The following is a 25,347-nucleotide window of genomic DNA, read 5'->3' as shown; positions in this document are numbered from 1 at the left end:
CTCTCAGTCCCCTAAATTGCTCCCCCCCCGTCTCCCTCGAAACTCTCTGCAGCTCACTTGGTATTGCACTACCTCTGGGATCGGCACACCTTTGACCAAGCTACGATGTCAACTGATAATAATAATAATATTAATAATATCTGGGGTTTAACGTCTTAAAACCACCATATGATTATGAGAGACGCCGTGGTGGAGGGCTCCGGAAATTTCGACCTCCTGGGGTTCTTTAACATGCACCACCATGGTGGGGCACAATGTCAACTGACGACCCACATTTCCTTGTAGGGAAAGTGCTAGAGGCCCGTATGCTCAGACTTAGGTGCACGTTAAAGAACCCCCAGGTGGTCGCAATTTCTGGAGCCTTCCACTGCGGCGTCCCTCATAATCATATCGTGGGTTTGGGACGTGAACCTCGAACAGTTATTGTTAATTATGATGTCAAGTGATGACGTCAAATGATGATGCAACACAAGACGTCATGTGGAGACGTCATGATCATGATGACGTCACACATTTCGCAAGCCTGTGATGCCGTCACATTATTACGTAATTAGTGGCGTAGGTCACGTGGGTTTTGGTGCGCTTTTATTTGCCTGCGGTGCAACGAGGCACTTGAGGCTTTCGCCTTAAAATGGGCAGCAGCCAAGAGTACTTTATGTAGTGTTTCTTGCAGTGAACATGAAGTGCGAGTGAGCGATAGCCTTTCAAAGAGAAAAAGAAGTGTGACTATACGTGTGAATCCAGATAAGAACGAACAGGTAGCCCTGCTCACCATGCCCGATTTTAGCGAAATGTACCTAAGGCGCAGGCTTTAGACCGAGAACAATGGTTAAAAAGCTTTCTCTTTGTGTGAAAAAAATGTTGTTTGCCGGAAAAAATAAATAGATTTCGGTCGCCGAAAACAATTTACCGCCAATTCTGCACTTTCTGAAATTTCAGCGCACTTATTAAAAAAAAGAGAGGTATACTTCGTGGTCACAATATTCTCACAATTAAGAACAAAGTGAAGTGCAACATTATGAGTATTGTATTGCACCTTGCTGTACAAGCAATTTTCAGAAATACGTATAAATGTAGCAAAAAGCCCAGAAATACCTGTAATTGATGAATTTATGGCTGTATAGATGTTAAAGTGTGTGCAGCAGAGTTAAAGTGATGTATGCAGCAAAGAGCTGCATACATCGTCTTGTATGTCATTGACGAAAATGCGCGTCATGAGTTTCATGTTAACTCGTGTGTTATTTATGTTCGTCACACATTCGCGCCGCGCAGTACCAATTTCGGGGTAGATCAAGTTAGCGTAACGGCCGCCAGCGCCCCATGAGCGTGGCACGTAAGTCATGCTGTACATGACATGCGTGTCATGAGTTTCATGTTAACACCTGTTATTTATATTCGTAACACAGTCACGTCGGAAGATACCAATTTCGGGGTAGATCAAGCTAGCGAAACGGCCACCAGCGCACCATGAGCGTGGGACGTAAGACATGCTGTACATGACATGCGTGTCATGATTTTCATGTTAACTCGTGTTATTTATGTTCGTCATACAGTCACGTCGCAAGATACTAATTTTGGTGTATATCAAGCTAGCGAAACGGCCGCCAGTGCACCATGAACGTGGCATGTAAATCATGCTGTAAATGACCTGCGTGTCATGATTTTCATGTTAACGCGTGTTATTTATGTTCGTTACACAGTAACGTCGCAAGATACCTATTTTGGTGCATATCAAGCTAGCGAAACGGCCGCCAGCGCACCATGAGCGTGGCATGTAAGTCATGCTGTACATGACATGCGTGTCATGATTTTCATGTTATCTCGTGTTTTTATGTTCGTCATACAGTCACGTGGCGCAATACCATTTTAGGGGTAGATCAAGCTAGCGAAACGGCCGCCAGTGCCCCATGAGCGTGGCACGTAAGTCATGCTGTACATGACATGCGTGTCAACCAAATGTGTTTTATTCTTCCAGTCTGCATATATATATGCAGACTGGAAGAATAAAACACATTTGGTTATTAGTCAGCGCCGTGGTTTGTGTCCTTTCTTCGTCCCGTCTTTTAGCGCTGTTTCTACAGTTAATCATGAACCAACCAGCCCAAATGCGTACCTTATTGCATATGTGAGGCGCAAGTGATATGAGGCGCCGGCGTTTGCTCCGGCGTCTCGTATCAGAGACGCACCGAGTGATGTCAGCTGAAGCTTTAAAACGAACGAGCTCCGGCACCAACACAGCCGCACGCGTTGGTGCCGGCATAAAGACATCGTCTAGCTGCCGCCCATTAAACTGCTACGAAGTATCTTACGGCGTCTTCTTTACTGCGACCCATGAACATCACAACTAGCGATGAGGATAACGGAAGCCAGGCAAGACGCAGGAAACAAACGCTGAAGCGTGGCAACCAAGCACCGACAACCTTCTGAGGAGCTAGGCTTAACGCAAACGCAGCTACGACAGAAGGCGACAAGACTTCCCAGATGGTAGCCTCCAGCCAGATTGGTCAAGTTGAAGCCTTCGACGAAACTGTGACTGACAGGCTATCTTACGAGGCACGCCTGATATCGTGTTTTGCAGGTGAACAAAGTTCTGGAAGATGCCACAGTGCATGCTTTGCTTAGCATCATTGGGCCGTAGTCGTACAGCACCTTGAAGTCTCGACCGCACCAGATAAACCATCGGAAAATTAGTTGGAGCAACTAATGAAATTGCTTCGCCGTCACTTCACTCCGAGAGTGTCTGTGATCAGAGTGAGCAAAAATTTGACAAATGCTAGCTGCAACAACAAAGCAACGCATGGTACTCAAACCTGAGAATTCGGCACCTCCTTCGACGAATCGCTTCGAAGCAGGCTTGTGTGCGGTTTATTCAGTTCTGACATTCAGTGACACCTATTTTCAGAAGGTAAAACGCTGACGTTTAAAAAAAAGCCATTGAATGCTCACTTGCCCTGGAAGAAGCTAGGAAAAACGTTGAGGTAGCACACACGAGAGAAGCTGTCGATGATCTTTGCAAAGTGAGCACCGAAGAGGAGATGAGGAGGAGGATCTCTTTCGAGTGTTATCATTGCGGCTCTGACAAGCATTTTTCAAGCGCGTGTCCACTATAGCTGATAATAAGTGCACGTATTGCGGCAAGACGGGACACACTCATCGTGCTTATCGTGGTTCGAAGCAGAAGCCAGCGTGTTTTAGAAAGTGAATACGCACTCTTCACAGCGACGACACTGGCAACGTCCAGATGCTGTCTCAAAAAACCCGAAGTCCCATCAGGGTGGAAATCAAAATTTATGGTTTACGTTTGCATATGGAGTTCGACACAGGTGTCACGGTGTCCGTGATATCAAGGCAACGGTTCAACAACCTTAAACCACCTTTGAAGCTGGAACCAACAGAACTGCGACTCAAAACATACATAGGAGAAGTTGTCCAGCCCTGCGGCTTCTTCAAAGCGCCCGTATGGTACATGGACTAAGTTGGTGGCCCTCTGTTGTAAGTGGTAAACTATGGTGGCCCAGCTATACTAGAACTCAAGTGGCTCGGAAATGTTCGCTTGGAGTGATAATAAATCTGCGGTTTACACAAGCTGTGGAACGACTCGTACCCTCATGAAAGCCAAGTTGACCACCGCATGCAAATGAAATGACTTCTCCACAAATACAGCGCCATTTTCGACGAAACACTTGGCAAAAGTGAGTAAACTACCTTACGAAAGGTGAGTAAACTAGCATATTTTTTAACGATGAACGTCGGAAATTCTTCAAAGCTCCAAGCGAGCCATACACATTACATTTAGCACTGGATATAACAACGGACAGGAAATGGGCGTCATTACTCAAATTTGCACTAGCGAGTTTACCACAGTAATTCTCCCCGCTAAAAAAAGACGGGATCATACGTATGTGCCGAGACTATAAGACAACCTTGAACCCCGACCTAGACACCGAGCGGCACCCCCACCTTTGCTAGATAAAATACTAGCTACGTTTGCCGGAGGGTCGTACTTTTTGAAGCTCAGTATGAACAATGCATACCAACAGTTGGAAATGTCGCAACGCTCTAGAAAGCTACTCACGTTGAAGACTCATAAAGGGCTGTTTCCTGTAAACAGGCTGCTGTCCGGAATCGAATGCATAACATATTACAAGGTCTGCCAGGAGTGATCTGTTATTTAGATGACAATGTTGTGACATAACTACTGCCGAAGAACACTTCAGGAATCTTGAATACACGGGCGTCAAATGGCCTCCGAGGTAACAGTAAAAAATACGAGTTTTGCAATGAAAGCCTTCAATATCTCGGACGTGGTATCGATAACATCTTCGACAAACCAACAAACGAAAAAGTTCAAGCTAATGTGAAAGCCCCACCATCTACTAACGCAGCACAGCTACGTTCGCTGCTTGAACTCATTCACTAATACGGCAAGGTGGCGCGGCTGTCGGCCACGCTATCCAAACACTCCCACAAACTGTTACAGAATGGCGCCTCCTGGTCCTGGGACCGAAAATGCGAAGACACGTTCCTAACCACCAAAGCAGTGCCGTCATCGACAGAAGTTTTTGCGAACAACGACCTGACGCTACCACTGCAGATGTCATGCGACGCGTCCACGTATGTCTCGGCGCCGTGTTATCGCACGGTATGAAAGAAGGCCCGGTAAAACCAAATGCTTACGCTTCTAGGACGCTATAGGCAGAAGAATTGACATTTGGGCAAATTCGAATTGGTTATGCATCCTTGAAATGGGCAGCGGGAAAACGAGGACACCAGAAGGAGTGTCTTCGTTTTCGCGCTGCCAATTTCAAAAACGCTCTAGCCAGACTGAAGATATGGTGTTTGCCTTATTCTTTGGCATCAATAAATTCCATATTTATATTTATGGTCGACAATTTATATTAATCACAGGTGATAAGCCACTCCAAACAATTCTTGCACCGAAGAGCGGCCTTCTGGCTATAGCCGCCGCTACTCTATAACAGTGCACTGCAACACTTTCAGCTTACAAGTACGACCTTGTCCGAAAATCAGGCGACAACGTGGGCGCAGACTGCTTTTCGGGACTGCCATTAGGAACGATAAGCGACGGAAAGGACAGCACGAGTGAGACATTTTACACGCTTCGCTTAGCATTTCTACCTATATCAAGCAAAGAGTTCGCGCCCCACACAGACCGTGATCCCGTTCTCATCCTTGTCGAACGCCACCCCTTCCTTACCAGGAAGGGGTGGCGTTCGTACGTTGAAGGGAAAGTGTTGAAACCCTACTTTGACAGACGAAGTGACCTGAGATTCTACGAAGGGTGCCCTGATGCATAGATTGCGAGTGGTTGCGCCGCCAAAACTGGAACGTCCAGTCTTAGAGAAGATGCATCAGGAACATCCAGGGGCGCGATTCTTGATGTATCCACCTTGTGGACTGTCCACTTCGGCCTCTACTGATTGGCTGGAGCTCGGGGAGCAGCACGCCCCCTGTTTCTGGTCCTTCTTCTGCAACGTCATTTTAAGGTCACGAAGCTTCGACAACTCTCGACACAAATGAGAGGGACGGAATGCGTTTCACCACAACGAATGCTGCCCCCAGAGATCCTCATTTGGACGCCCATCTCGGAGGCCGTGCATCAATCCTAATCACGTTAGCCCTTCTGTTAGGTTTAACGCGTCCACCCGCCTGACGCACATTGAAGGTCCGTAAGCATTCCCAGCAGGGTTCTCAAACATATGAACACGTTCATTCGCAAGTTCAGGCTTGTCAAGTTTGTTTAAGTGTCCAGTTAATGTACTGTCGGCCGCAAAAGTTTGCGGGATGTGCAGCGCGTGGCCGAGCGACGGAAAACTGCATTGCTGCGTCACCTACCGTGATGCGGCGGGTGTTGAGGCTATCGGCCGCAGCCTCCGCGATTAGATCCGGCGACGGCACGTTATCTAAACGCGCCGTCGCTAATCGCCGAGGCCGATAGCCTCAACACCCGCTGCATCTCGGTAGGTGACGCAGCAATGCAGTTTTCCGTTGCTCGGCCACGCGCTGCACATCCCGCAAACTTTTGCGGCCGACAGTACATTTCGCACACTTTCTTTCTCTTTATACGCTGGGTGGAGCACCGTATGCCCCACTCCTGATGTGGCATACGGTGCCACACTTGGCTCCCCTGAATGAGGGTAAGGCAGGGCGGTTAAGTCAGTAAATACCCATAACAGATAACGCCAAAGATGACAACGAGCCTTTGGCAAAGACAGGTCGACCTATCGAAATGTCGGCCAGCCTGTCTGTGGCACTTTCTCCTTTTAATACTAACTATCCGCACATTGCGCAGTAAATTGCGACGACTAAAAACCTCCCAATGCGCACTAAACAGATTTTAAAATACCGACCGCGATTGGATATTCACATATTTTTTTCTACTTACCTGACGTCGAAAACGCACAAAACGTGGCGGTACTGGATCACCGGCGTGTTTTCCACGAACAAAGGTGTATCGGAATATACCAGCGGCAGTGTCCTCGAGACGGTGTCCATCTGCTCGCTGCAGAAATCCTTGACGCTGACACCCGGAGGAAGAAGAAAGTAGTCTTCGGCGTCGTATGTGACTCGCGGTAGTTGAGTCTCCTCGATGTTCCGGAACGACATTTGGAGAGAAAATGTGCAGAAACAATGCAGAAACAATAAGTAAGAGCGCACAGAGAACCCGACAAAGTGATATATACATATATATATATATATATATATATATATATATATATATATATAAATGTTAAGTATAGGTTGGCCGATCTACCACGCATAACGATAAAAAAGAGTAATTGCGTTACTATAAGAAAACCTTCTGCGGATTATTTTAGATTTGACATTTAATTAGCTCACTGCAATTAATTATATTGCTCGAGAAGTACTGTACAGTTATCCCAGTGTCGACGATTCATTTGGAGGCACCCATATACATCTAACTCCGGTATTTCTAGCGACGCACTAATTGTGTACTAATTTTCTTCACTGATAAACTGATAATGAAACCCTGCAATATATGGAAATACCACTTGACGACGGCCCTGCCACGGTGGTCTATAGTGGTCATGACGCTCGACTGCTGACCCGAAGGTCGCGGGATCGAATCCCGGCCACGGCGGCTGCATTTTCGGTGGAGGTGAAAATGTTTGAGACCCGTGTACTTAGATGTAGGTGCACGTTAAGGAGCCCCGGGTGGTCGAAATTTCCGGAGCCCTCCACTACGGCGTCCCTCATAATCATATCGTGGTTTATTAAATTAAACAATTGACGACGCTCAATCTGCATCATAAAGCAGTGCCCTCGATCAGTGAGTCAGCCAGAGTAAAATAAAGGAAAGGAAGAAAGAAAAGGCGTGACTGAACGTGTGCTTTATCTTCCACGCCCCGGCCGAAACACCAGGCCGCGTTTGGTGTTAGTCGTAAAGGAGCTGTGATTGCTGTGGTCTTGCCGTAGATAAACTGCTCGAAAAGCGAACTGAAAAAATCAGTGGAGTGGTTTAAAAGTGCGTTTTCTATGATCTCTGTGGCCATGTCTCTAATTAGGAGAAGGTAAACGTGATCCCTCCCTTGCGAGCTGCGAACAAAAACAAGAGAAAAGCTGCATTGATTATTCAGTCATTGAAGTATGACAGCAGAACCAACACATCAACGATCATCAGAAATCATGAAAGCCTGAAACGGACTGGCACTTTAAGAAACAGTGGTGGAGATCTCCATCTTTTAGTACTAGCCTATGCAGGGATGTGTTAGCGCAGGGGTCTCAAACACGCGGCCCGCGGGCCCATGCGACCCGCGGACCTTTCGCCAGCGGCCCGGCCCACATATCTCTTCATCTGATATTTTTGTTGTTTTGTTAATAAACAGTCCACGAGCTTTCAATCCCCAATAGACAGCTGCCCGCGCCAGAAAACGAACTTGGCGGGTAAGACCCAAGGCGTGTTTAAGCAAGCAAGCTTAAAACTTTAGCTGTTATTTTGTGCTTCAGAAGGGAAAAGTTCTCCCACTTTGAAAAGTGCTACTTTCGTAATTTTCTGGCCAATTGCGATTAATAGCACGTCCTTCGGGTAAGTTATACACAGATGGGACTGGTCGCAAGCATTTTTTTCATGAGGCAGCATATGCGGTCACCTTGCTTAAAACATTACCGTGGAATAAAAACTCTATATTTCAGAATCATAGTCTGAGTATTCTGGAGATTGCTATCAATATGCTTCTGGAATCCAGACGCCAAATTCCCTTTACACCTGACCCCCATAAATCATATAGGGGAAAGGCCTTTTAAATGACAACATTAGCTACATCAATCTTCTTCAGTGTCTCGGCCCTTGCGGGTCCGAATTTCATGACTGGGGCCCTCTAGCTGAGGTGAGTTTGAGACCCCTGTTCTATCATAATCGAAGATGAACAACTAGGAAGAAACGTCATGTGACACTACTGAAGACTAGTCATGAAAAATTAAAGGGAGGAATAGTCTTTATTCGCGTGATAGGAAAGCGCTACTATTGGTTGACTCGCTTTGGTTGAGACTGCTGTGGGCGCTTCAGGGGCCTGATCTTACCCAAGACGCACCGGTAATGGGTGCCGTAGAAGAGGAGGGGAGGCATCTGAGGTGGTTAGGTTACTGAGGGTAGCGGATTCACATGACGCTCCCTCCTGGTATTGTTCCTACATCCATGCATTTATGGCCTCAAGCCGTCACATTCGCATGAGGAACGCGGCCACCCAGGTACCGATTTCTAAGTCAAGGTTCGGATGATTACAAATGACTCGGTTTTTCAACCATACCACCACCCTAACCTGCAAATATGCTAGGAAAACAAATTTGAAGAGTCGTCCAACTTTCTCGAATTACGTCCCAAAAAAGCCCATCAGTCACCGGACTTCTTTAGTAACATCTTGTTGGCAAATGTACCCGATTTTTGCAGAAACGCACAGGTATTTTGAATAATGCAAACTGTTAGAGTGACTCCAATCCATACTGGAAAAAGGGCAAGTTCGTAACATTAAAGGAGAAGCATTCCTTTGCAAAACAAGACCTATCTATCTATCTATCTATCTATCTATCTATCTATCTATCTATCTATCTATCTATCTATCTATCTATCTATCTATCTATCTATCTATCTATCTATCTATCTATCTATCTATCTATCTATCTATCTATCTATCTATCTATCTATCTATCTATCTATCTATCTATCTATCTATCTATCTATCTATCTATCTATCTATCTATCTATCTATCTATCTATCTATCTATCTATCTATCTATCTATCTATCTATCTATCTATCATTCCGTCGGCCCCTCCATCCGTCCGTGGATGGTTGGATAGATGGATGGACGGACCGACGGCCGTCCGTCCGTCCGTCCATCCGTCCGTCCTTCATAATCAGCAGGATAGTGTATGGGGCACCATATCTCAAATTCAACCGAGTGGAACGGAACATGTTCGAAATCATTATCAGGAAAAGCGTGTCGCCGTCGGACTCCCCGCGAACACGTCCACCGACAAACTTATGAAGTTAGGGGTATCGAACACTCTCGATGAGCTGATTGAAGCTGCCTTGCCACGCAGCACCAAAGGCTACTAGGATATAAAACGGGTACAGCAATATTAAAGAGATTGGGATACGAGCCCAAGCATCAGCAAGTACGCTCAAAAGACGTAAAAGACATACCGGGACAGATCCGGCACAAGATACAGGCACCTACGCTACACAGAAACATGAACCTTGCCTTTCGCGAAGGCAGACGTAAAGACAAGGCAGAAGCATTACAAGCTAGGTACGCCGGCCGACAGGACGTCCTATATACAGACGCTGCGGAATATGAGAGCAAAGCGGCGCACACGGCAGTGGAGGTTGGGGAAGACGCCCTGACGGCGCGCTGCACACTCAGTAGCGTCGAGACGGTAGAGCAAGTGGCACCCAGGTGTATTCAGGTAGCAGTGCGAATTTTTGTGATGAGGCGGCAAATTTGGTCCACATGGTGTGGACATGTACGGCTCAGTTCGATAGCTCGCACACTCTAGAATCCTGGGAGGCCCTTCTCCACAGCCCAGCCCCCAACGTCCGGCAGGACATCATCAGTCGAGCACTCGCTGCTGCCGTGTCTCAAGGGATTCCGGCCCACGGCTAGGGGCGACGGGGGAGTTAGACTTTTTTCCTGGCGTGCATCGACTGATTGTCTAATAAAGTTTTTTCTCTCACTCCCAACGGCAGCGTCGGCGTCGACGCCAGAAGCAGGTCGATGGACCTCCGGAGAACCAATGAGCGCGCAGCTGACAGCGACTTCCGACAACGTAATGGCGTCGTCGCTGCTGCCAAAATGTCTGCCGCCCGCCTCGCGTTTATTAAGTCGTCGCCGCGCACGGTGTGGCCCACAAGTTCTCAACGGATGTTTTTATTTGGCTTAGCTTTGTCGCTATGAGCTTCGACAGCAAATCGCTGGTGATGTTTTTGAACTGTTTCCGAGAACGAAAGTCAAGTTCATCGCTAGTCTTAGCAGGAATGGCTGTATTGGCCGTATAATTGACCTCAAAGATGTTCGATAATGAGCGCTACTGCAAGCTCAGAGGTCATATATTATGAATTTATGGCTATTCTTCATCTCAAATGCTGGCGCCACAAATGACATAAAGAAAGATATACCTTTCGGCGACACTGTGTCTCGTTTTTGCTACTACGTAACTACAAATGAGAATCAGGAATATTACCTGTTGGTCCCTTGACAGAAATTGGACACTGCTTTGTGATGTTTCAGGTTGATTCCCTCTGGTCACATAGGGTAACGAACATCCCAGTTCGAGTCGACGAACTGGTCTGATGTTGCGTTTATCGTGAGTGTTGTCATTTGATTATTACAGTGCTTGACACCAACGAAGGCGAGTTCTCCAGATGATATCCTGGCATCAGTTTGTAGGAATTGCACGGATATTCTATGAATATCTAGTTTTACTGTTTATTTTAAAATTCTAGACAACAGACGTGTTCCTGAGTTTGGAAGTAGCGCGAGTGGGACCTATACATAGAGTAGATAGAGGAACAGAGTTGAGAATTATATCAGTATCCTTAACAAGCATCGCATGTGTGGTCACAGAACATCTGAATTATATCTGCATCATGTCTTATCTTGATGAAACTAACCTTAATCGTAGTCAGCATGGGTTTCGGCAGGGATGTTCATGTACGGCACAACTGGATGAATATACTCGTGAGCTGGCTGTAGCAGTCGATAATGAACACATTGTTGACTGTACTTTTCCGATCTCGAAAAAATCTTTTGATGTCATTACGTATTGTGTATAGTGATCGCTAAACTTTGACGTTATAAACTGGACGAAAAGGTTGCTCGCATGAATAGCTGAGTATCTTTCTTAAGAAAAATGTCTGTATAGCTCTCAACGTATGTTTCTTTGAATATGTTCCTGTAACCTGCGGTGCTCCGGAAGGGTTAGTTTTAGGACGTGTTTTTTGTTATTGTCCATAAATGACATTACTTTGCGTAGTAAATCAAACTCTATAATGTGCGCATATGCCTGTAGAGTTTACAGAGCCATCAGCATTGAGTCTCACGAACAAACATTGTAATATGATTTGGATTTGATTAGTACATGGCATGAAAAATAGAAAATGTCGCTGAATGTGAAATGTGTGCACTTTACCATTACCAGGAAGGGTCACACGACAGCGACCGCTAGTACTGTTGAAAAGGTGACAGAATAACAATCGGCGGTGTTTTGACGACAGATCAAAGGTGGAACAGGCACGTTCTTCATGTTAAGAACAAGGCTGTCAGGGCATTCATTTTTCTAAGACGTCACACTGGTTGTTTGCTGCAGAAACTTAAGGAGCAGCTGTATTCGACAAAAGTGCGCAGTCTGCTTGACTATGCTTACGCGTACTGGAAGCCGCATACTATAGAATTTGTAGACGAACTTTACAAAGTGCAGAGAAGGGCATTCGGTTCGTCCTTGGTAGCTATTACAGTATGCTTAGCATGACAGAAAGCATAAAGAAACGTTAAGTTCACGTCTTCTTTATTGTCGAAATCTTGTACTGAAATCTCTTCGCAACACATACTATTCTAAAGCTGGCATAGAAACGGGGTGCTATTCTGGACGCCGTGAAATCGCGCCATATTGTCAAATTCGGTATTGGCGGCATTTTGGGGCAATCATAGGGACTGTAGCAGCCATCTGGGCCAATCAAAGTGACTAAATGCCAAAAATGACGACATGGCGAAATTCTACAGAGTACAGAATAGCACCCACGGATTTGTACTTTCAGCCACCCATCTACTTCTCAATGGCGAGATAGCAAATAAAAAATCTGCGGAATTACTCTTAAGCGCAACTGTTTCTGGTACTCTTTATTTGTCCGCGCTGTAAGAGACTGGAATGGTTTGTCACCCGACGTTTTTGTATGTACTTTTTTTATGCTTTATGAATATTATTTTCTGTCTCTATTGTCATGAATTCTACCCTCTCCGCCAAACTGCCTGTACGACAAAGCAACTACTGAATAAATAGTGTTGTATAATTTCTTGAGACATCGCAGCTGAGAATATTTCACAAAGCAGCTCCCTATTGGAAAACCCAGTGACACTGTCCCAGTGCCATACCTGTTTATTGGGCCAGTGTGGCGCTGGGTACTGGGACGCTGCACGCGGCACACTGGACGCTGGCGCACTGCACACTGCGCCACCCGCACTGCACATCGAGCCAACACGCGAACGAGCGTCACGCCGAGGCCGGCCTCTCTACTTGGAGCACAGTATGTGTGTACTAGGCTCAGCGATGCAGATTGCTTATTTTCTATTCAGATCAGTGGAGTTCCCGGTGCCTACCGAACACATCGTGGTGATGGATCTAGGCCATCCTCAACCGTTACATGTCGCGTATGCATGCATGGCTCCCATCGCATGCGTGCGGTATCAAGCCGATATATGAATCACCATTGTTAATAACTTTATTTGCCTAGCTGTTCTTTATGGAATATTTTTTTTTCATTGTTGTGCTTTTCACATATTCTATCATCAGTGAAAAGGAGTAGCCGCTGCTATACAGAAGAACCATCATCTCCTAAATATCATATAATGAAAAAAAGTATTTGTTTACGCCAGGAAAATCAATGCTCCTCACCACATAATGCTTCGCTGAACCGACCAATGTGTTACGAATGCACACTGTCGGCTAAGTGTATATACAGTAAAACTGGCATACATCGGAATCAAAGGGCATCGCTAATAGTTCGATACACCCGTAATTAAAAAAATTGGCAGATCCCACGTACCGTGGGTATCGATGATATCATGCGCGGGATGGTGACTGCCGTAATTTTGGCATTGAGCGAAACGTTATGAAATGACGCTATAGAAATATGGAAGGAGTATATGCACACTCATATGTTGAAGAGTCGCAAACCTATTATATACCCAGTTGTTTACAGTTGCGTAACGATGGCAACAGCAACGTGGGTGTTACCAAAACCCCACGCGGTAAGCTGATATGTAGTGCTTATATTCTTCAAAACTTCATAGCGCGAATCCGAACAGGACAAAGAAGGAACACAAATGCTCAGGACAGGCGTTACTCGCAACTAAGCTTTGTTCAGGAAATTTTCCCTGGATATATGCACAGCCGAGTGGCACGCGCAGGTGCACTGCACGTACGCTACTGTCGCAATTACAGTTGTTATGCTTATACTTCTCCCTTATGACGGAGAACGCAAGCACGTTTCACGAACCCGTGTGAATGTGTAGAAGGGGTTTTTGACAGTTCTTGAACAAGGTCATCATCACCTTGATCAGTGAGCACCGCTGGACCGAACTTGTTAATCGGATCCGTTTGTAATCGCGGTTATGAGGAGTCTGCCGAACCTGCCGTGCCGAACCTGTCACTGCACACAAACACACACAAACACACACAAACACACACACACACACGCACACACACATGCACACACGCACACACACACGCACACACACACGCACACTCACACACACACACAGAGCGAGAGAGAAACGGCGGCATTACACAGGCCAAACACGAGGATGTAATAATATTGGTTTAAGGGAGCACGTTCTCGCCCAAGAGCTCAATTCCAAGTCAGATACAAGGCTGCAAAACTTCTGTTAATCATTCTAGGACAATTAAGCCTCTCTCCGTGGATCGATTCTTGAAATGATGCTGAAAGATCCGTTATTAGCAAAATGTCTCGCATTCATGTTTTGCCTGTTGCACTCCTAGTCAGCTTTATTGGCCAATTCCCATTGCTTAAGAATTATGAGCGCTAGGACCCTGAACAATCGTAGCTCAGGCCATCTGTATAGTGCTACTACTACGCTTAAAGTGGCCCTGCAACACTTTACAAGAAATCATGTAATAGCTTCTTTAAGAGCTCATTGCCTCATGAATCGCTATAATGTTTGGCTCGCGTGTTCTCAATAGCCTGGACTGTCGGTCGGCAGCGTTTTCTGATCATGCTGAAAAAGTGTTGCAGGGCCCTTTTAAGGACGAATGCAGTCGTCATATAAGTGAAGTATTTACATCCATCAAAGCGCTTATTATTTTGCTACGGTGACTTTATTTTCTCTGCATGGCAATGCAGTAGGACATTTATTGAATGCGCGACAGCCTGCCGACATGTGCCTTGAGTTGATTTTATTGATGATGTGGTTTGTTTATGTCCCCTGCCCAGATATAGCTCCCTGCTATATTCTCGTTCATTCGCAATAAATAAAGGTTGCTTGCAACATTTCTATCGCTTCCACTTCGTCTGGTATTAAGGTCTGTTAGTTTCCGTTCTAATAAATGTTTCAAATTTGCCGATATCACATCTAATTCGCTTTCTCTTGCTCCTGTGGCAACCAAGGAAAGAATATAAAGAATATACCAAGGAAATAATATATATAACAGAATAAAGAATATAATCAGTTACCTCAGTACGAGGACGCCAATTTGGAAGTGGTAACGTTTGCTAGCCATTGATGGTACTGATACAAGCAGTGTCAAAAGCAGGTAAACAAGTCAAATGTAGCTTTTGAGGCCTAACTTCTACACTTTTGTATTGCAAAGTTTGTCGACAGTGCTGTTATGAGATGAGAAGACATTTGGATAGTGATCACCACTGTCATGTGTATGTATTCCATGAGTTTAAGAGTAGCGGCTGTCGACTTTTAGTGCGTTTCTGGTGAAGATCCACACTTGCTTACTGTGATATATATATATATATATATATATATATATATATATATATATATATATATTGTTCTTGCTAACTTTCCGCTTTCGATTTCAGTTAGTAACAAAACCTTTTTCTACATCTGGAAGGACCAATGGGACAGAACAGGCATATCGGTGCATGGCAGTTACTTCGCAAATTGCCCTTGAAAAGTCCACATGCTTCTCAGCTGTCCCCTGAGGCAGCACATAAGGCATAATTTGTAAATATTTTCTTGACACTTATCTATGTGAAAAACTAAGGAAAGCATGCAGGAATGGGATAAGACGGGGCATGACTGAAGACTAGAAATGAAAAGTTTGATTATTACAAAAAAATAACATATGCAGCTATAAAATTTATCTCGTAGTTGGCCCATCACTGCCCGAGTTGATTTTGCGCAATAAATAATACTTTACACAGCTAACTATATTTTGTGAATACACTCTGTGAAGATTACTAAAAAAGATCACAGCATATCCACGGGGTGAATGATGATGAGTGGGGCAAAGCTCCAGAGGGAATCATCGGTAAACCGTGAAACTTTTCGGTGAAATTCGCCCAGTACATCATATAAAGAGTGTGAAACACCGTGTATATATTAAAGGGACCGACAACTGCCCAGAACATGAAATGAGATGACTGCACTGATGAAAAGATTGTCCGTCGCATTGACTCAAACGAACCCTGTTTATCTCGTGAGAGGTGGATTTATATTTTTATTTCTTCATTGAAAGTCGCGAAAAATGACCTTTGGCGCCTCTGGTGGCATAATCATAAATGGTCCGATGAAGCTGGTCACGTGCCCGTTGATTGGTGTACGCGTTCAATGACTTTTCTGTTAGTACGGAAATATTCTTCATTTCGTTATATTAAAAGATATTACTCCATAAAAATGTACATATAGGCCTGCGTTAGTTCTATGCAACAAAGTAGCGCTGCCTTCGCTTGGCGTAGGCATCCTTGACAGAGGCGCAGGCAACCTTGGGCGCAGGCGCACACAACGCTGTACAAATACCGAGAAGGTGTATAAAGCCACATCATCTCATTGTAAAAGCTTGTTATTTTCAAAAATGGTTGGAAAGCTCAAAATAAAGGTGGTTAAGCATAGTTACGGTAACTGCTGCGAAAGCAGAACAATGACAGCTTTTACAAGGGCTAGCGGCATCGCTATCAATTTTCAGCGTTGCTGGAGCAAGCCTTCATGCGTGTTTTGAGACTTTCAGATCAAAACATACTGCTTATAAAATAACTGCGTGCTTTTAGGATAAACTACTGCAGCTACAAACGCTACGAAGGGTAAGCTTCCTGTCGCGCCGTAAAAAACTGGGTCGAGAAAAATCAGTTGTCGGTCGCTTTAAACATCACACTTTTATTGCACTGTTGCTTTACGTGGTCCCTTCATTATCACCGCTTTGTGATCGGTGAAATGCAAGGAAGGAGTCCGCTCCCGAGCGAAAGAGAAAGCGCGCCAAGAGCGACCGCGTTCCCCGCTCGCCCTGTGAGAATTAACGGCAAGGCTAGAGGCAAGACACGACGCGCGTAGCGTTCCTCTCCACGTTCCACGACGCGAGGCCGGTAGCATGCCCAACGAAAGCCAATGAAACGCGATTGTGCAAGTGCTCCGGCTTCGCATCGCCTCATGGTCCCATTTTAGCGTCCCAAAACCAAACATCTTGCTCAAGGTGTGCTTTGCATTTTTCGTAGAAATAATTTCTTTATCATGTACATTAAGACGAAAACTTGAAAGCTCACTACAGTATATCGCCCGCAAAGTATGTCTTTTAGTGGGATTTAACTCTCGTACGGCAGGGTCCTCGCGCCGTTGCCGATCGGCGCTCGCCCGTTGCCGATCGGGCGAGGTGGCTACATACTACTACAGAGTAGGGAACGACCCACACCCTAAGGAGCTTCGCCCCTAAAAGGACACAGAGACCCAGTGTAATAATGTAAAACAATGGCCAGAATATGCAGTTTGTTGCATGCTTACAAAAAGGAACAGTCTGAATGATTTGACTGCTTGTCGAGGAGATAACGTCAGCACATGTCGGGGACATGTCATTTAATTGCTATGTAATATTTTTTTTCATTGCTAAAAATTATGTAAACAAGAGTACAAGGCAACATCAATGACTATAGTGCCCGAAAATTGATATTAAAGCATTATTGATCAAGTTTTACGTTGAATTAGCATGATGTGATCATCTATTATAAACAAAATGCGAAAGCTTGCACTAAAATTCGTTACCGTTACCGAAGCAGGAAGCTATTACAAGAAAATTCTTTAACTTTACATGCGAAAACCACGATATCATTATCAGGCACGCCAATGTGGAAACAACTTCAATTTTCACAACGAGGTTTAAGTAGAAAAGAATTTTCACGTTTCACGAATTCGCAAGCGTGGTCAGGAAAAGCACTGCTGTCAAATTATGCAGTTCCGTGCGGTGGCTGCAAGTTTGGCTGTAAATAACCTTTTAGAGTGCTGATACCAGCAGAAAGACGAAGCAGATGTTGCAGGCACGGAGAAGCAGCCATGAGGATTCTGACATTTTTGAGTGAATAGCACGGAGGCGGAAGGCGAACTACACGTCAACCGTGACGTTTTCTCTGCAGGTGGTTACGGGCGCTACACAAGCGAAAATTAATTTTTCCTTGTGACATACAGTAATATTTCTATTGTTGTAAAGTACCCCGGGCCACAATATATAGTATGTTTTCCGCACTAATATCACGTTCTAATGTCACGCGCTAATATCGAATGCATTACCTGTATTTATCATTTCTCGCGATTTAGTTGACCAGTGCCGCCGCCTACAGAAACATGAGCCGTATTCATAAACAGCTAACTTGATAAACACCAAATTTCACCATGTTCAGGCGCTGCACGTATGATTAGCTAAAGCGGCTGGAGAATGGCAAGAAGCACTTACGAGTGCGAATGTTTGTGAATTTGTTCTCTGATGAAGAAAGAAGCGAGCTACTAGCTTTAATCCGAAGGCATGGATATTTCTGGTGATCATCGCCGAGCTGCTGTCATGTATATAACGAACTAGAAGAATAAAGCGGTCCGATTTTTCGAAGACACAGTTACATAAAGTGAGAGGATATGGAGCGACATAAATTATAGGGGAGGGCAACTGGGACTTTTAACTATATTTTTTTTCCTTATGTATTCATTTAGATGACATACTGCGGAAGCGGTATTGCACGGGGGGAGGGTATAAGTAAAGTAACGAAGTGGAGTAGCGAGAAATTCAGACGTCAGAGGGCAACGACGAAGAGAAGTCACCAACCAAGCATAGAAGGAAAGAAAAGGATGTATCGAACTTCGACTGTATTAACTAATGATGCAAGGTCGAGTTCCTTGGCAACAGCGCCGACACACTGAAGCAATAAGACTACTTAAACTTACTCTGAAGGATACATGTTGAGATATGTCCACTGTGTCGTCCGCTAGCACATTCTAATACAGAATAGAACGTTCTAATTCAGGCCAATATAGAAATAATAAGGTAAAATGAAATTAAAAGGTTCTCAGGCATAATATTATTGTCACATAAGTGTTTGTGTCACTGTGGACTACAGGACGCTACTAGCCGAAGACGAAGTTGAAGTGTCTCGGGTTTAGCTCGATGCTGGCGTACTGGGCATAGAGCGTCAACGCTACACCTCTTACGTATTGTAAATGTACTGTAAATACTGCAACTCTACGCGCAACATTTTTGGTGGAGGTGCGGGGTAGTCTCTACGAAAGTCGGACCTGGATCTCCGCAGCGGACGTCACACCGGTTCCGCTGCTATGGCTACCGAAAGTGTCCCGGCCACTCCGACACCAGTGCAATACGTCCTGAACCCGCTACGTGATCCGGGAATCTTCACCGGCACTGGCAAGGTAGACGTCGAAGAGTGGCTGGCGATGTACCAGCGCGTCGCCAACAGTTACAGGTGGGATCCGACCCTTATGCTGGCGAACGTGATATTCTACCTGGGGGAAACCGCAAAGGCGTGGTTTGAGACGCACGAAACCGAGCTCACAAGTTGGGACATTTGCAAAGAGAGGCTACGTGATCTCTTCGGGAGACCAATCGGACACCAAGCGGAAGCCCAGAAGGAGCTAGCCTCCCGTGCCCAGACGTCCACCGAATCGTACATCGGCAAAGTGCCATGTTCTGGCACTTTGCCGAAAAACGGACAGCAACATGCCGGAGGCAGATAAGGTCGGACACATTATGAAGGGCATCGCCGACGATGCATTCAACTTCTTGCTTTGTAGGAGCGGCACAACAGTTGATACCCTCATTAAAGAGTGCCGCCACTTGGAACAAGCAAAAGGCAAGCGCATCGTCCAACGCTTCGACCGGCTTCCTAATACGGCTCCGACCTCATCCTGCAACGAACCTGCGCCGTTGCTTCCACCAGCATCACCAACTTTGACGCAAGCCATACGTCGCGAACTTGAGGCTATGGCTCAGAGCGCTCGTGGTGCTCCCCATACGCATGACAATCTGTCAATCTCACTAATTCAAGCTGTTGTTCGCCAGGAAATTGCGAATATGGACATCCCGTCCGCCGTTAGTCCTCGTCCCACCTCTACCGCTCTGATCATTGCCTCTGTTGCACCTCGACAGCATTTCGCGAATCGGTACCGAAACCCATCTGAGTGGCGAACACCGGACGACAGACCAATCTGCTTCGTGTGCTCCCGGATCGGCCATATTTCTCGCCACTGCCGTGACCGCTGGAATTCATCGCCTCGACCATATGTTGACCGCCGCTACGAACGCGCCTCTCGTCCTCTGTCACCCCAAGCCGACCCGTCCAATGCTGGCCCTGCTGCTCCTCCACTCACCAATAGCCGCTCGCCCTCACCTCGGCGCCGTCAGTCCCGTTCGCCTACATCTCGGCGTCCCCCGTCCCCATCCTACTCAGGCCGCTTCTCGGGAAACTAACCAATGCAGCCCCTGGAGGTGAGGCTGCGTTGACGACCCTGACTGCAAAACCTGTGTTGACCCTTGCTCTTAAACGAAACGTAATCGAAGTTTTTGTTGATCATGTGCCCGTTAAAGCCCTCATCGACACTGGTGCTCAGGTGTCGGTCATGCGCTCCGACCTTCGTAGCCGTCTTCGAAAAGTGCTAACGCCCGCCGAGTCGCCTGTCCTACGCGTAGCCAACGGCAGCACAACAGCCGTAATGGGAATGTGTACAGCCCGTATTACCATCGCCGACCGCTCAACGTTAGTTCTGTTCACTGTACGATTTATTGAGAACTTCGCCGAAATCGCTCGTCCTCTCACCAATATTCTCAAAAAGGACAGCCCATTCAGCTGGGGACCAGAGCAAGCTCAGGCATTTTCAACGCTTACGAGTCGCCTTGTAAATCCGCCTGTTCTGGGTAATTTTGATCCGTCTGCTTACACTGAAGTTCGTACGGATGCAAGTGGCCATGGCATTGGTGCTATTTTGTCCCAGCGACAGCGGGAGGTGAATCGTGTCATCGCTTATGCTAGCCGCCTTCTATCGCCATCAGAGCGCAATTACTCGATCACAGAACGTGAGTGCCTCGCCCTTGTTTGGGCCATTGCCAAGTTTCGACCATACTTGTTCGGACGACATTTCACCGTGGTAACAGACCATCATGCCTTATGTTGGCTCTCTTCACTCAAAAACCCTACGGGACGCCTCGGTCGCTGGGCTTTACGCCTCCAAGAATACACATTTTCTGTGTCGTACAAACCTGGACGGCTACACAAGGACGCCGACTGCCTCTCCCGATACCCCATCGACCCACCTGACACCACCGAAACTGATTCGGATGCCCGTGTTTTGTCGCTCAGCGACTTCCTACACGTCACCGACGAGCAGCGTCGTGACCCGCATTTGCGATCTCTTATACAACGCCTCACCTCAGAACAACGGGACGGCACCCTCCGTATGTTTGTACTGCACGACGGCACCTTATATCGACGCAATATGACACCACACGGTGCTGAACTGCTTCTCGTTGTTCCTCAGCATCTGCGACCATCTATCCTCTCGCAATTGCACGATGCTCCCACCGCTGGACATTTGGGTGTTTACAGAACTTACGATCGCGTGCGCAGACTTTTCTTCTGGCCTGGCCTATACCGCTCTGTTCGGCGCTACGTCGCTTCCTGCGAGCTCTGCCAACGCCGCAAAAAGCCTCCTCTTCCACCCGCAGGGTACCTTCAGCCTATAGCTGTCCCCAGCGAACCATTCTTTCGTGTCGGCCTGGACCTCCTTGGCCCTTTCCCGACGTCGTCCGCGGGTAACAAGTGGGTGGCCATAGCCACTGATTATGCCACACGTTGTGCCATCAAGCGAGCCCTCCCTACCAGCTGTGCAACCGATGTCGCTGACTTTCTCCTCCATCAAGTCATCTTACACCATGGTGCTTCTCGTCAGCTGCTGACTGATCGAGGTCACTGTTTCCTTTCGAAAGTTGTCGACGACCTTCTTCGCTCTTGTGCAACGTCCCACAAGTTCAGCACTGCTTACGATCCTCAGACAAACGGACTTACTGAGCGCTTGAACCGTACACTCACAGGCATGCTATCCATGTACGTGTCTGAGGATTATCGCGATTGGGACTGCAGCTTACCGTTCGTGACGTTTGCCTATAATTCGTCGCGTCACGACGTTACTGGTTATTCTCCGTTCTATCTGCTGTATGGCCGCGACCCGCTCTTGCCTCTCGACTCACTACTTCCTTCAGAGGCAAACTCAACCACATTCTACGCTCGCGACGCCATCGCTCGAGCGGCGACGGCACGTCGCGTTGCCCGTGATCGACTCCTGGCGTCTCAGGCCGACTAAAAGCGCCTGTACGACAGCCACCACCGGGACGTGCGTTTCAGCCCTGGCTCCCTGGTTTTGCTCTGGCTGCCTTCGCGTCGCGTTGGCCTGAGTGAAAAACTGCTGCCACGCTACGTTGGACGTTACCGAGTTCTTCGCCAAGTAACCGAAGTCACCTACGAGATCTCGCCACTCACCCCCAAGCCTTCGTCCCCCTCACCAGCTACTGAGACGGTGCATGTTTCCCGACTAAAACCCTACATCATGTACACCGACCCGAAGCACCGAGACGGTGCTTCTGCCGCCGGGAGTTAATGTCACATAAGTGTTCGTGCCACTGTGGACTACAGGACGCTACTAGCCGAAGACGAAGTTGAAGTGTCTCGGGTTTAGCTCGATGCTGGCGTACTGGTCATAGTGCTTCAACGCTACACCTCTTACGTATTGTAAATATACTGTAAATACTGCAACTCTACGCGCAACAATATTTCACTATAAAAAGACGACCATCACAACACAAACTGCTGTTTATACAACGACAGCATAATCATCGTGACAATGGACATGTGAGAAACAACCATTCATGAAGTAGCATTAACACTTGAAGCGACGAAATTCATGTATTTCTAGATTTCAGTAAGAGTTATTTATCGTGTCTTGCATAGCGACCTAATTTTAAAACTCTAGGATCTTGGTCATCCTTTAATACTTGCCAGATAGATTCTTTGTTACCTTACTAACCGATATAACTACTGTTCAAGTAGAGGGCTGTTCTTCTAGGGTCCTTCCAGTATCCTCTCAAAATTGCCAGTTGGACGTTTTAGTCCAGTAGTGTTGCCCATCTGTACTGATGAAATTATCGCACCAATCGACATCTCTTCCATAGCAATTATATGCATATCATGATTTTCAAGTTACCACCACTGATTTACGTTCATCATACAGCATCGTCGCACAAAACCAATTTTTGATGTATATCAAGCAAGCCAAATGGCCGCGAGGGCACCACGAGCGTGGCATGTAAATCATGTCGTACATGACTTGCATGTCATGATATTCCCGTTATCACCACTTAATCACGTTCATCACACAGTACCGTCGCGCAATACCAATTTCCGTGTATATCAAGCGAGCCAAATGGCCGCGAGGGCACCATGAGCGTGGCATGTAAATCATGTCGTACATGACTTGCATGTCATGATTTTCCCGTTACCACCACTGATTTACGTTCATCACAAAGTATCGTCGCGCAATACCAATTTTTGGTGTATATCAAGCGAGCGAAACGGCAGCAATCGGAGAATGAGCGTGGTATGTAAATCATGTCGTACATGACTTGTATATCATGATTTTCACGTTACCGCCTCTGATTTACGTTCATCACACAGTATCGTTTCACAATACCAATTCAAGCGAGCCAAATGGCCACCAGGGCACCATGAGCGTGGCGTGTAAGTCATGTCGTACATGACATGCATGCCATGATTTTCATGTTACCATGTGTCACTTATGATTGTCACACAGAAATGTCTCGTCTTACCAGTTTTGGTATGTATCCATTCATTTAAACGGCCGCGAGCGGCCCGGGACCATGTAATGTAAATCATGCTGTACATGACACGTGTGTCATGATTTGCACCTTAGAACCTGTCATTATGTTTGTCATACACACTTGTCACGCCATACCAATTTTGGTATATATCAAATTAACGAGACGGCCGCAAGACCCCCTGACCGTGGCAAGTAAATCATGCTGTTCATGACATGCATGTCATAATTTTCATGTTATGACCTGTCATTTATGTTCGTAATACGGTCATGTTGTGTCGTACCAATTTTGGTATACATCCCATTAACGAAACGGCAGGAGAACACAAAGTCGTAGGCGGCTAGATAGACAGACAGATATATACGCTCAGAGTCGTAGAAGTTCGCTAAAACATGCTTCGCATTTAAAAGAAGCTATGGCTGTTGTGTGCGGGTTTTTGTACGGACGTAAGATTATCCTCGAGACCAACCACCGACCTTTAGTAGCAATCTCGGAGAAGGCAATCGGAGAAATGCCACCCAGATTGCATCGATTTTTTCTTCGCTTACTTGAATGCCACTATAAGGTCCAATTTGTTCCAGGAAAATGCTTGGTGGTCGCCGGCATGCTGCCGCGAGCGTCCGTGGAAAACCCAGAAGAAAACATCGATAATGACGTAGAAGTTTGACGGTAAAAATGACGGTAAGTGTTTTTTCATCACTTGTCAGCAAAGCAACTTTGAAGCGATTGACAAAAGAAACTAGCAAGGACGACTACTTGAGTCAAGTCATTCATTGCTTCGAAAGCAACAGGCCAGTCTGTCGAACACTAAAACCCTTCGAAAGTGAATTGGTCGTCGTGAGTGGTGTGTTGTTTAAGGGATGCAAAACAGTGATACAATCAAGCATGCGCCCCGAGTTACTTCGTAGAATTCAGGAAGGCCACTTAGGGGTAAATGAATGCAAATCTCGAGCGCGTAAGTTACTGTTCTGGCCTGGTCTGAATGCGGATATTGAAGCACTCATCACAAGATGCCCAGTTTGTAAGAAGTATGCATACCGGCAGCAAAGTGAACCGCCTATTAACGCCCAGTACCAGAACATGCATCGTACCGAGTAGGTGTCGATATTTTTCAGTGGGCCGAAAAATAACACCTGTGTGTTTTTGATGCGTTATGCAACTTTCCAGAGGTGGAGCTTCTACATGACAGAAAAACGGCCACAGTTGTGACAAAGCTCAGCGCAGTCTTTGCACGGTACGGAATACCTATTGAGGTTTGAACGGACAATGGTCCGCAGTTTGCGAGCCATGAGTTTGCATTGTTTGCAAAAAAGTGCGACTTTAAACACCTTGCGTTCAGCCCGCGTTTTCCTCCCTCGAATGAAACGCATTTTTAAAAAGACGTCAGAATGAAAGATGATTTGTGGCTTGGAGTGCTCGCTTACAAGACCAGTCCGCTAGAAGGCGGTCAGTTGCCTGGAGAGTTACTTCAGGGCAGACGACTTCGGACAACACTTCCAGACTTCAACGAATTTCCAAGACAGGTGGAAAAGGAACATGAACAGTATCGAGCCGCAAGACGGAGTCTTGCACCGCTACATAGATGCCAGGTTGTCAGGGTACGAGGAAACTCGTGGTCACCGAAAGCAAGGATTCTTAATGCGGCTGATCAACCCAGGTTATACCAGGTCGCCACCGAAGAATGCAGTGTCTTGCGCCGCAACCGACAACAACTCAGGGCTACGGCTGAATTTTTCAGCATTTCGCCTAGTGT

The 25,347-nt window shown here is 46.4% G+C and overlaps 1 protein-coding gene across 1 annotated transcript in view; it reads right to left on the bottom strand.

Annotated features, from left to right (window-relative positions):
• Nucleotides 1-8,608, bottom strand: part of LOC119384307 (uncharacterized) — a 64,389-nt gene extending 55,781 nt beyond the window's left edge. Inside the window, exons 1-2 of the mRNA XM_037652466.1 lie at nt 8,563-8,608; nt 6,407-6,603 (exon numbers count right to left, since the gene is read on the bottom strand). Coding sequence (XP_037508394.1) covers nt 6,407-6,603; nt 8,563-8,608 — 243 coding nt within the window. The remainder of the gene's footprint in view (nt 1-6,406; nt 6,604-8,562) is intronic.
• Between the last annotated feature and the right edge of the window lie 16,739 nt (nt 8,609-25,347).

The sequence above is a fragment of the Rhipicephalus sanguineus genome, chromosome 1, assembly GCF_013339695.2.
Source record: "Rhipicephalus sanguineus isolate Rsan-2018 chromosome 1, BIME_Rsan_1.4, whole genome shotgun sequence".
Lineage (NCBI taxonomy): Eukaryota > Metazoa > Arthropoda > Arachnida > Ixodida > Ixodidae > Rhipicephalus > Rhipicephalus sanguineus.
This window is presented reverse-complemented; position numbering and strand designations above follow the sequence as displayed.